The sequence below is a fragment of the Notamacropus eugenii genome, chromosome 2 (genome assembly GCF_028372415.1).
Source record: "Notamacropus eugenii isolate mMacEug1 chromosome 2, mMacEug1.pri_v2, whole genome shotgun sequence".
Taxonomy (NCBI): Eukaryota; Metazoa; Chordata; class Mammalia; order Diprotodontia; family Macropodidae; genus Notamacropus; species Notamacropus eugenii.
Genome location: NC_092873.1, coordinates 307,829,674 through 307,842,429, shown reverse-complemented (window position 1 = coordinate 307,842,429; position 12,756 = coordinate 307,829,674). Strand labels below are relative to the sequence as shown.

At 49.5% G+C, this 12,756-nt stretch overlaps 1 protein-coding gene across 2 annotated transcripts; it reads right to left on the bottom strand.

Moving 5' to 3' along the window:
* Nucleotides 1-2,342: 2,342 nt before the first annotated feature.
* On the bottom strand, nt 2,343-12,414 carry NLE1 (notchless homolog 1). 2 transcript variants are annotated; one of them, XM_072644930.1, is made up of 13 exons: nt 12,318-12,414; nt 11,750-11,893; nt 9,121-9,338; nt 8,695-8,774; nt 8,250-8,326; nt 7,562-7,659; nt 7,030-7,222; nt 6,288-6,423; nt 6,099-6,145; nt 4,746-4,948; nt 3,550-3,709; nt 3,371-3,441; nt 2,343-2,675 (listed from the first exon to the last, which is right to left on the bottom strand). In XM_072644930.1, exons 1-13 carry the CDS (start codon nt 12,333-12,335, stop codon nt 2,663-2,665), a joined length of 1,458 nt encoding a protein of 485 aa, XP_072501031.1. In that variant the 5' UTR covers nt 12,336-12,414; the 3' UTR covers nt 2,343-2,662. The 2 variants fall into 2 exon arrangements, with proteins under 2 accessions (XP_072501031.1, XP_072501032.1); XM_072644931.1 differs by lacking the exon at nt 12,318-12,414 and having other exon boundaries at nt 8,679-8,774.
* Between the last annotated feature and the right edge of the window lie 342 nt (nt 12,415-12,756).

The window sequence follows — 12,756 nt, the reverse complement described above, 5'->3', positions numbered from 1 at the left end:
GCCCTCAGAGCTTGACTTGACATGACGGGGACCTTACAAAATCAGAGAGGAATTGTAAAGGGTACAGAATTTATGTAGAGTCACAGGAGTTGAGTTCAGATTCTGGCTCTCTCAAAGTGACTTTGGGGACAGGTCTCTTAACCTTTGCTTGCCTCAGTTTCCTCATCTGTAAAATGACCTACCACACACAGGGTTATTGTGAGGATCAAATGAATATGCACATGTAAAGAACTTTTGCAAAATTCTAGATTATTATCATCACCATCTTCATTAACTTCCAGGATTTTATAATCCAGGTTCTTCCTACCAACGTGACTTTGGATAAGTTTAGTTTTTCTGTGCCTCATCTTTTTCATCTGCAAAATGAAAGGGTTCATCAAGGGGAGGGAAGTATAGGATGCAAAGTCTAGAGCTGGAATCAACAGCCCAGTTTTACAGATGAAGAAACTGAGGTTCAGATTCTAATGCTGGCCCAAAGGTTATGTGACATAGGATCACAACCAGAATTACAGGCCCTTAAAAATGTCATCTTAGTCCAATCCTCAAAATTTTCTGAATAGAAACTGAGGCCCAGAGGCTTTATGACTTAGGGTTATAACCAGAGTTGGAGCTGGACAGGGACCTTAGGTCAACCTAGTCCATTCCCCTGTTTTGACAGATAAGGAAACTGAAGTCTAAAGGTTATGCAACTCAGATTCACAACCAGAGATTTGCAGCAGATAAAGGACCTCATTTTACAGAGAAGGAAAATGAAGCCTGGTCACTTGGCGACTTGCTCCAGGTCACATGGGGAGGTGACAAGCCAGGGTTTTCAGACTCCAGTTTTCTAACTTCAGCCCTACCCATGCTCTCTCTAAGGCTCCATCCATTGAGATGTCTAGATCAAGACATACACAGATTCTAAGATTCTAGACTTCCCTCCAAGGAGATAGTCTATCAATCAATTTTTTAAAGAAGCATTTATGCATTAAGTACCTACTATGTTCTGGGGAAGTTATGCTAAGAGGTCCTGGAGATGCAAATGAAAAAAAAAAAGATATAATCCCTACTCACAAGGGAGTCTATCCTTCTATCAGAGGTCACATGGTCACTGTCTCTCACACACGCACTCATCTTCATGCAGTTTTTAAGATTTAACACTTAATCACAGGAAAGTAGAAAGGGTGACTCACAAGAGAAAGTTTTAGACACCAAAGTCCCAAGGCAGCTCACACAAGGGTGACGTTGGAATTAAACTAAGAGACTCAAGTGTGGTCTCCTGGACCTCCTTACCAAAGACACAAGGATGTCGGGAAAAGGAACGTGGGCATATTTCCCCTGGCTTAGTGTCGTTAGGGTAGCAGCAGCACCACTAATAAGGCATCTCAAGGTCTACAAAGCATTTTATATGCCTGATCTCACTGAAGCATCACTGCTCGGTAGGATGATTATCAGAGGACTGGGAGGCCAGCTGGTATCTAGCCCCTAAACGTGACTCAGTGGATAGAGGAGTGGAGTCAGAAAAACCTGAGTTCAAATCCTGCTTCAGACTCTTATGAGGATGGAGGTGGGGCTGGGTCAGGTCAAACACTTTCTTTTGCTTTGTCTGTGCTTTAAAAACTTTGGTGGCTTTTATTTCCTCTTCTGTGCAAGGGAAGAGATGTACTGGGGAAGATATAGGGAGGGCTAGCAGTCAACAAGCATTTATTAATCACCTACTATATGCCAAGCCCTGAGAAGATGAAAGACACAAATTAAACCTTTCTTCCCCTTATGGAGCTTATATTCTATTTAGGGAGACAAAGCACACACTTTCAACTAGATACAACGTACATTTTTTTTCAAAAACATAACATACTTTTTTGTGGTACGAAGGTGGGGGATGGGTAGTGATCAGGACAGGGCTTAGTAAAACACTTCTGCAAACCTTCAATTACCACATAAATGCTAGATTATTATCACCATTAACCTACTTTAGTTTTTTCGTTAGTAAAATGAAAGAGTGGGACCAGAAAGATGTTTCTTCTCAGCTCTACCTTTAGGATTCAAAGACTCTAAGAGGGGACACCTGAGTTGAGTTTTGAAAAAAAGTAGGGATTCTGAAAGTTAGAAATGAGGAAGGAGGGCATACCAGGTATCAGGCACAGCTTGGGCAAAGGCACAGAGATGGAATATCAGATGTGAGAGGTAACAGGAAGGCGGTTAGGCTGGGCCAAAGAACAAGGGAAGGAGGAGGAAAGGAGAGGTGTGGAATTTTTTCTCAAGACTCTTTTGCCATAGCCTTGCCCAAAGGGATGAAGGGGGTTTGACAAGAGAATTGTCAAGAGGACTTTGCCAGATTCCAGGATTCAATGACAATAAACTAGAGAAAAATAACTTATTTATTTGGCAAAAAGATAGGCGTCCTACTCTGTAGGAAGTCGACATTTAGAAGGGAATAAAAAGCTGCGGTGTGGGGGCCTGCCCTCCTAGTCTCCGGTGCCTCTTGTCACATGCCTTGCCATGCCAGGTTCCACCTGTCATATGTCTCCAAGGGTCGCATTAATCTTTCAGTCTCAATGGCTGACTGGAGAATGCCTGTCCCATCTAGCCGCCTGCTTGTAGCCCCAAGATGACTAGTGGTAGTACAGATGGAACCATGATTTACAGCATGAGAGAAGAAGGGGGGAAGGCTCCCTGGATCTCACCTCCTCCATCTGTGGACAAAAGAAAGACATCAGGACAGAGTTCTCAGTCAAAAAGGCCTGAGAAGGGACCTGGATGACCTAGCCATGGTTGTGCCTCCCCCACCCAACTCCCAAGAGGAGAGCCTGGGTATCTCAGGCTCCTGGGGGACAGACCTGACATTCTGCTCCAGCTCCCAACAAGCTTGGGGGTGACCCTCCAGCAGGGTCTTTACTTACTGCGCAGAAGGCACCCAGCTCAAACTTCTGTCACCCCCCTCTCCCAATCAAAGGATCATAAAATTTTGATCCAGAAGGGACCTCATGGGTCATCCAGAACAACAGCCCTCATTTTACAGATGAGCAAACAGACACAGAGGGGTTAAGTGACTTTGCCTAGGGTCAGCCAGCTAGGAAGTGTCTGAGGAAGGACTAGAACTATACCACACTGTGCCACCTCCCATTTCTGTCCCTCCACCCCAATTCCCAGCTGCCATTTGAGAGATTTTAGCTGAGTGCTCCAACTTAAGAACAAATTTAGAAAAGCTGAGAGCTGAGGGAACCAAGAGTTAATCTAAGTACTTTGAAAGGAACCCAAAATTCTTTATTTTGGTGGGAAAGACCCTGGACCTGCCCAGGGAGCACTGGAGGGAAACAGTGGGTAGCCTTCAAAAGTCAGCTGATCCCTCAGCACCCTTGGGCTACATAAGTCAATTCCCCAGACTCACATGCGCAGACATTTGTCCTTCCCACCGCTTGCTACCCGCTGGCCGTCTGGACTCCAGTCTACAGCAAACACCTGATCCCAGAGGAAGACACTTTAAGTCAAAGCCAAACCAGGTGGCAGCAGCAGCCCACACCCTAACCTGTAGCCCCTCCCTCCCTCCAGATCCTGGGGTGAGGCTACCTCATCAGCATGACCAGGGAGGTCCACAGCCAGCTTCCGTGTCTTCAAGTCCCATACCTTGAGGGTACTGTCACTGCTCCCGCTGACCAGGAGCCGGCTGTCTGCAGACCAGGCAATCTGGTACACAGCGGCCACGTGGCCTCGGAGGGAGGCCAGATACCTAGGGCAGAGGCCGAGGATGGTGGTCCCTCCTTTGCTCAAGAGACTACTGTGATTTCCTATCCAGCTTTTAAGACCCTCCATCATTCTAATTTCCTGCTTTTGCTATTCATCAAAGCTTTAACTCACTTTCTTCTATCTGGAATCAATCCTCTCCTCTTCTACCTTAAAATTAACCTTCTCCAGGATGCTTTCCTCATCAGTCTCCAGGACACTGTTTCGAGGCCAGTGGGAGACAACAGGGTTAACAGTGAGAAAGCACTGATCTTGGAGCCCAAGAATCTGGGTTCAAATCCTGCCCCTGACATTTGGGACTCAGTTTCTTCATTTGTCCAATGAAGGAGATGGACTCCAAGGTCTTTTCTGGTTCTAAATCTTTCATCCTATGATTCTTCAGTTATGGTTTTGCGAATGAATAGATCAGTGAAGAATTAGAGGGAGGGGCAGGCAGAGAGGACCCCAGTAGAGGGGTGGCTCAGGAGGGAGAAGAGATTGGTAATGCCTGTACATGTTAGAAGTTAAGCCCCGTTCACCCCATCCTGGGTACTTTATAGCCTGCTTTAGTGGGATAAACTAATTTTTATCTTTTTATCTTCTATTTAATTTTTATCTTTATTTGTTCAGCCTTGGCATGTGGTAGGTGATTAATAAGTGCTTGCTGACTAACTGGTTTTCCTCACGATATCTCTTTAAACTAACTTACACAGGCGAGACTCTACTATTCTATTCTACTTAGACTTGTTTCTCAGTGCCTAGTACCTGTTTTTCATGCATGTGTCCTAAGGGACACATGTACCCTCTCTTAAAAGATCAGATCTTTGGAGAAGAAGGACCTTAGAGGCCATGGAGAGAAATCCCATCATTTTATAGAGGAGGGAACTGAGGCTTGGATGTGAAGTGATGGCTGCTGCTCAGTGCTCTCCTGGGCCTCGGTCTTGGAGTGGGGTGGACTAAAGCTAGATGACTCCTCCACAGTACCATCCCACAGCTCCAAATCTCCACCTTTCCCCACTGCTCTCCTTCCCCCTCAGACTCACTTGCCGGTCTTGCCTTCCCACAACTTGATAGACTTGTCAAAAGAGGCACTAGCGATGATGCGAGCATCAGGGGAGAAGAGCACCTGATTGACGAGGGCCTGGTGCCCCAGCATCCGCTGCAGGGGCTTCTTGTCCTCTGACGGGGACCACAGGAACAGCGTGAAGTCATCGGAACCCGAGACCAACCTCTCTGGCCCCAGACTCTGGGGGGATGAGAACACACTTACACACACATCCACCACTGCTCAGGAGGCAGACAAGCAGAGTGATGCTCAGAGGAGGTGATAACATTGCCAATGGTAATAGAAATCAACAAGTGCTATGCCCAGACTCTCCACTGGGTGATGCAGATGAGCCAAGAAGGACCGGGACCAAGGAAAGTTCCTTCGAGCTCCAGCCAAAAGGATTGTCAGCGGCCCTGGAAAGAGGGTGAAGCCTTTTTCTGCCTTCAGAACCCCAGAACTTAGCAGCAGTATGCAGGAAGCACTTAATAAGTGTTTGTTCAATCAAACTGTCAATTATGCAGCCCTACGTAGAAGTTACAGGGCTGGGACTAGTGGCAGGAAGACTTGAGTTTAAAACCTGCTGTTACCTCGGCCAAGTGACAACCTTTCTGGGCTTTGGCCTCCTCACCTGTAAAAAGAGGACTCGATGACCAATAACGTCCCCTCTACCCATGAGAGGTGGCTGAGTGGTGTAGTGGTTACAGCTCTAGGCTTGGAGTCAGGAAGTCCCAAGTGTGAATCTTGCCTCAGACACTAGTGGTGTGACTGGGTAAGTCACTAAATAATAACTCCCCTTTATAAAGTGCTTTTAATTTTGCGAAGAACTTTGCAATTAGTATCTCACTTGAGCCTCACAATACCTCTGGGAGGGAGGTGCTATCATCATCCCCGTCTTACAGATGAGAAAACTGAGGCAGGCAGAGCTGAAGTGACTTACCTAGAATCATATAACTAGTAAGTGTCTGAGGCCCATTCTGAACTCCAATCTAACCTCCTTGCAACCTCAGTTTCCTCTTCTGTTGGGGTGGTCTTTATCGTTCCTTGCTGGGACTAAATTTACACTCCTATTAATTAAACCCCTAACCACAGGGAAAAAAGAATGCTGTATTGGTGAGCAGATGTGAGTTTTGATTCGAGCTGCGTCACTAACCTTGCCCCTTCCTCAGCCTCTAAGGCCCCTTCAAACCCCAACATTTTGGAGTTCTTTATTCTCAGTGTTCTAGGGATCAGTGTGATGGAGCTCATCAGTGGAGGCTGCCTAGAAGAGGGGAGGTCTGGAGAGAAGGGCTTCCTGTGGCATGGAGAAGCTAAATAATCACGTAACCCACCGAGCCAGGCCAACACTCACCCTGATTTGGTTGTAGCGGCCTAGTGCTCTCTCTTTCAGTTCCTGCACTGTGTCCATCATGGGAAAGAAAAGAAGAAAGATCAGGAAAAGGATGACGTTAGAAAACAACTGGAGACAAGGGGCCCAGGGCCTCCCTCCAGAGGCCACCACTAACCTCATTCTGTCCCTGAGCCCTTCCCCTGTACTCACAGGAGCCTTGGACATCCTGGGGGTTAACAGAGGCCTCTGCCGGCTCAAAGGCACCCGTTCGAAGGATGTAGTCAGTGCTGAGTGCCATGGTGTTCACCCAGTGGGCATGACCCTGTAGTGTCCTGCAGAGTACTCCCTGCAAAAGTGGGGAGATAGGAGATGAGAATCAGAAAACACACAAAATAGGTGAAAAAGTATGTGTGTGTGTATGTGTGCGCGTGCGCACGCGCACATATCTGTACATGGATTACAATTTGTTCAGTCATTTTTCAGTTGTGTTCGACTCTTCCTGACCCCCTCTTTGGGGTTTTCTTGGCAGAGATACTGGAGTGGTTTGCCATTTTCTTCTCCAGCTCATTTCGCAGATGAGGAAACTAAGGCAAACAGGGCTAAATGACTTGCCCAGGGCCACGCAGCTACTAAGTGTCTCAGGCTGGATTTGAACTCAGGAAGAAGAGTCTTCCTGGCTGCAGGCCCAGGGCTCTGCGCACTATGGCACCACTGAGCTGTCTGTTGTTGGGAAGGTAACAGACAGACATACAGACAAACACAGGAAGAGACTCTGAGGTCAGAGGTCCCAGATTAAAGGCCTCCCTCTGATGTATACTATCTACAAAAAACGGTCCCTCAACTTCCCTGAACCTCAGTCTCTTCATCTGTAAAATGGAGGAAGTCTAGACTAGAGCATCTCTCAGGTTTCCCCACCTCAAGCTGTAACTCCTTTTGTCTTATGACTCCTTACATCATGAGCCCGCCAGACTTTGATGGTTCGGTCTTGGGAGGCTGAGTAGAGAAGGCCGTCCCCTCCCCATCTAATGCAGGTGACCGACTGAGTATGTCCAGTGAGGATGCGGTCGCATCGGCCAACAGTTGTGTCCCAGACCCGGACACTGCCATCCTTGGAGCTACTGGCCACGTAGCGGCACTCAGGGTTCCTGGACAGGAGAAAGATGTGATCCCCCTGCTGGTGCCACACTGGCTTCCCCTCCACAGCCTCTCCCGAGTCCTCACTTGGTCAAGGTCCCCCACAGGGCTCTCCTCTAATTAAGCCCCTTGGTGACTTCCAGGAAAAGCGAAGCTGCCAGGAGAGCCTAGGATGGCATGGCAAGGCCCCCTCCACTCAGCTTACCCACCTGTCCCCTTCTCAGACATTCCTTTGGAGCCTCTGAGGATAGACTAGCTGGAAGCTGACAGGCTAAGACTCCCAGGCCTGCCCTCTCACCCCCACATATCCTCTCTGGTGGGCCTGAGAAGGCACCCCCACCTCCACTCACGTGTGCAATGGCTCCCAGCTCAGGCCTGTGATCCACTTGCTATGTCCGGCAAGGGCCCTGCCCAACTGCTTCCCTGTGTTTGGGTCCCACAGGAGAATCTGAGGGAAAGGAGCCCTTAGAGTCCCCCCTGATCCCTAACCCAGTCTTGCCCTTCTCCCCTCCTCCTGCCCAGAATCAGTCCATTCCCCACCCTCAGGATCAGAGCAAAGGAGCTTAATGCACTGTTCTTTGAGCCTCTAGCCCAATCCTCACTGGCAAATGCCATCTCCCATGGCCAGCCCAACCCAGGTCACCTCAGACCACGAGCCCTTCCCATGCTGTCCAGTCATCTGCCTGGACCATTCCCATGGTTTTCCAGATTAAAGGCCCTTCCTGGCCCAGGCTCTGCCCTCCTAGAATAGGGGCCATCTTCTACTTTTAGAATATAAGCTCCTTCAGCATTTGTATCTGTATACTGTGTCCCCCCCTCTTACCTGTGCTGAGCACAGTACTTAGTGCACAACTAGCACTCAATCAACATTTCATTCATTCATTCATTCATTCACTCTTTGTAGAGAGGGTCGAAGAAGACAACCCAAACACACCATCCATATGGCCCTTCTCTGGAGACACAGAACCCTAGAGTTCTCCAGCTCCTGGGGGAGGATACCCCAGATTCCCTGAATGGTCATTGGGGTAGCCAACTCACTTGGCCATTCTTACAGCCTGAGGCCAGTTTCTTGCCATCTGGAGACCAGGAGATGCTGAGGACCCAATGCCTGTGACCTGAGACAACCATGGAGAGGAGACCATAAGGGGAGGGAATAGGCAGCCCTTGGTATCAGAGGTTGCCCCCCCTCCCAATACATCGAACTGCGGACTGTTAGTTATCCACCCTGGAGCAGGGATGGGTGTGTAGGGCTACAGCCTCTCTTCCATCCAGTCTCTCATTCATGAGAAGGCTGGGCCTGAGTAGGAATGGAGTCATGAATGCGGACGGGAAAGAGGTTGCCTAGGTCTTACAAGGTGGTGTGGGGTTTGAAATCTTGGCACCCAATCCTCCCATGTCACTCTCTGTTAGGCTGCTCTGCCTTTCTCTGGAGAGAGGTTTTGAGAGGTACATACCCCCTCTGCTCACCTGCCCCCATACTGACCCCTGGATGTGAAGTGGGGAGTTTCTGTACTGAGATCCCAGAAGCGTACAGTGGTGTCTCCGGAGCCGCTGGCCAGATACCTGGTGGAATCAGAGAATGGCACCCCTGAGCTTTACACAGGGGAGTCCCTTGGATCCCAAAGGCCATGAAGCCCATTAGACATTCCCCAATAATCACAATCTATTTGGATTTCCTTTTTTTTTTTTAAAAAGGGTTAAAACAACAAGTAATCTATCTACCTAATCAGAAACAAATACTTTTCCCACAGTGGAGTGGGCACATCATCAGAATGTGGCTCAGACTCAGTCCCCCCTTCCCTTGGAAATGAGGATCAGGACAGAATCTGGGAAATACGCCCCAACATTTGATGGAGGACCCCATGTGAGATGACCCCACCAGACACCCCCAGCCTGGCTCCCTCCTTACTTCCCAGTGGGGCTGAAGGCCACAGAGATGACAGCCTCGGAGTGACCCTCTAGGGAGCTGGTGCAGCGGGTGATGGCTCGGACACGGAACACAGCTTGGGGCTGGTAAATGATGTCCAGCACTTTCTCGGTCTCCACTGACTTGGACTCAAGTGTCTTTTCTAGGGAAGTGATGATCTCTGACTCGTAGACATAAAAGGCCAAGGGGAGGGGGTCCTCCTGGAGGGAAAGAAAGCGAACCCATGGCCCCCTTCTCAGTGAAGACTCTCTGAACGGATCCAAGGTTAGTCAGGTTGGGCCTCAGTTTCCTTCTCTGCAAAATGAGGCTGGTGGACCAGACAACCGATCATTCTGGGATTCTATCATCCAGGGAATGGCTTTCCTGCGCCCCCTCAGCTATCTGGAGACCAGGTGATGCCAAGAACCCAATGCCTGTGACCTGAGACAACTGCCCACAAGACAAAAAGAAGAGGACTTCTGATGGAGGAGTGGGTGCAACAGCGTGACTCCAATAAGAAAGGCTGAGCAGCTTCCCAGTGTCGGATGTCCCTTCCCTTCGTTGACGCCGATCACAAATCACAAAAGCTAGTTTCTTGGTCCGACTGCTCCCTGCCCCTGATGGTGGGCATCCCCACCCCACCCTCCTGGGCCCTGTCCTGGACCCTCCTTCGTTCTTTTCATGCTCTTTCACTTGGTGACCTCATCCCCTCCCACAGACTGACTCCCAGATCTAAACATCCAGCCCTAGTCCCTCTCCTGTGTTTCAGACCTGGACCACCAACTTTCTCCCAGACAGTTTGAACTTGCTGACACACAGGCAGCTCAAACTCAACATGGCCAAAGCAAAATTCATTATCTTTCCCTCCCAACCAAATCCATTCTTCTTCTAAACTTTCCCTATTCCCATGAAGGGCATCACCACCCTCCAAGTCATTGAGCCACCGCATCATCCCTGACTCCTCTACATTCTCTCACCCTACAGAGTTAATCAGGCCAAATCTGGTCATTTCTACCTCTTTCAAAGTTCACCCCTTCTCTCTACCCACTCAGCCTTCATCCTAGCCCATCCCTCATAGGCTCTAGCTTGGACCACTGCAGGAGCTTCCTAATTGTTCTCTGTGTTTGGAATCTCTCCCTGTTCCAATCCATCCTCCACATAATCGCCAGCATGATTTTCCTAAAGCCAAGGTCTGGCCATGTCACCCCTCCTACTTCACTGAACTCCAATGGCTCCCTATTACCACTATGATCAAATACAAATCTGTTTGTTACTTAAAGGTTTTCACACAACCTGACCCCTTTCATGTACTCTACAGTCCAGTCAAACTGGCCTTCTTGGTTCTCATATACAACATTACATCTCCAGTCCCCAGGTCTTTGCATAGGCTGTTCTTCACATCTGGAACGCCCTCCCCCTTCACCTCTATCTTTTAGAATACCTGCTTTCCTTTAAGATTCACTTCAAACGCCCCTTTAGGAAACACCACACATCACTCCTACCTTATCCCTAGTAAGAGGTTGAGGTCAGTTTTGGGAGGGAGGCACTAGTGGGCAGGAATGAAGGAGGATATTCAAGAAAGACTTCATGGAGAAGGTGGTGCTTGGGTTGGGTCTTTGTTTGGAGGATGGGGTGCACCGAGATGGTTTCTTTAGTTCTTTCTAGCTCTAAATCTACAATTCTACAATGTGAAGAGAAATTCTTTCAACATAGTTAATGTGGAAATATATCTTGCATGAGATCATATGTATAATGGATATGGTATTTCTTGCCTTCCAATGGGTGGAGAAGGGTTGGAAGGATGGTGAGAATTTGGAACTGAACAATTTTTTTAAAAGTCTTTCGCAAAAATTCTTTTTTTTTTCAATTAACAAGCAATTATTTTCTCTCCCTTCCAGATACCTCTCCTCCTCATCTCTTAAAAAAAGGGGGGAAAAAATCCAACCTTGTAACCAAAATACATAGCCAAGCAACAAAAATACCTGCCTTGGTCATGTCCAAAAATGTATGCCTCATTCTGCACCCTGAGTCCCTCACTTCTCTAGCTGGAGACAGACCATGCATGCTCCATCACCGGCTCTCTGAAGAGGCAAATCTCAAAGAGCCCTCCCACTCACACAAAAGTAAACAAATAGGAACTTAGGTCTCTTCCACAAAGATCAGACTCAGCTCTCTGAGGTCAGGTATCACCTCATGTAAACTCTGTGTCTCTCTAGGTAAAGGGCTCTTAACCTTTACGAATCTGGAAAGACTCATGGACCTCTTACCAGCATAACGTCTTTAACTGTATAAAATAAAATACATAGGAATATGAAGGAAACCAATTACATTGAAATATTTATCATGTTTTTTAGTATTTAAAAACCCCACCAAATTCAAGGGCCCTTGGTTAAGAAGCCCTACTCTGAAGTTCAGAGATTAACACAATCCCTGGCATTCGGTTAGTGCTTCATAAAGGCTTGTTTTTTTCCTTCTACATAGTAGGTGCCATTAAACGCTTGTGAACTTGCCAAGGGGCCATGGGTTACAGATGAGGACGGAGTCACCAGCCCGGGAGGCACAGCTAGTCAGCCCCAGGTCCTCCTGCCTCCCTAGCCTCTTACTTAACCCAGCCGGTTGGGGGACTTCTTACCTCATTCAACAGCGCATTGCAGACGAGCTGGAGCTTGTCCGGGGTGATGTCCACGGGCACGTCGAAGGGCGAGCCCAAGAGCTGCCCACCCTCATCTTGGAACTGGACCAGCAGCCGCTGCACATCCCCACGCACCCCCTCGCCCTGCCACGGACACGCGGGAAGGGAGGGGTGTATGTGAGAGCTCCTCCGGGAAGGGGTGTCATGGGGGGGCTGTCTACTTTTGGCACAGCCTCTTGAACATCCCCACGCACCCCCTCGCCCTGCCACGGACACGCGGGGAGGGTGTGTGCGTGTGTGTGCGTGTGTATGTGTGAGCTCCTCCACGGAAATGGGGGGAGACAATCTATTGGGTCACACCGCCTCGAACTTCCCCACGCACCCCCTCGCCCTGCCACGGACACTCGAGGAGAGCTGCTGTACTGGGGGGAGGGGACTCTATCTAGTGGGACCCCGCCTTGCCACCTATCACTCCCCTGTCCCAGGGTTAGGGTCCCCCCCGCGTGGGCTGCTCCCCCTCCCCGATCGCCTTTAAACTCCCACGCCGCCAAATCCCAACCCGGCTCACAGTCGCTTCCGCCGCCATCCCGAGTCCCCACGTGGAGAGAGGAGAGGCCAGAGGCCTAGAGCGCCGCCCCCACAGCGCAGCCCCGCCGCCAAAAGCGCACCCTGCCCCCTGGTGGGGCGGCGGGACGTTGTCCTCGCCTCCGCCGTAGCAGCGAGAGGGCGGGGCGCGTTGGACTGGTGGGAGAGGCTCCGGAATCCTGGATGGGAGCGTAGGTCTGCAGGTGCAAGGGAACTTTGACGTCCTTGGGCTTGCTGTTGCTCCCACGCTCCGGTCTCCAGGGCTTTGCACCTGCTAGGTCTCCCCTTCCCCCGCCCCAGAACGCTTCCCTTGCTCCCCTCCTTTAGGGGCGCACAGGAGCCAACTCCTACCAGGTGCGGGAGAGGGGCCGATCGTTACATTTTCGGTGAAGTTTCAGTTTTCTCACCTCGAAAAGGATCAA

Excerpts from the sequence above, each read along its gene's own strand:
- NLE1 (XM_072644930.1), bottom strand. Across the intron at positions 7,660-8,249 it reads CAGGCTGTAAGAATGGCCAA|ATTCTCCTGTGGGACCCAAA; the intron begins GTGAGTTGGCTA and ends CCTTTCCCTCAG. Across the intron at positions 6,424-7,029 it reads AAGTCTGGCGGGCTCATGAT|GGAGTACTCTGCAGGACACT; the intron begins GTAAGGAGTCAT and ends CCACTTTTGCAG.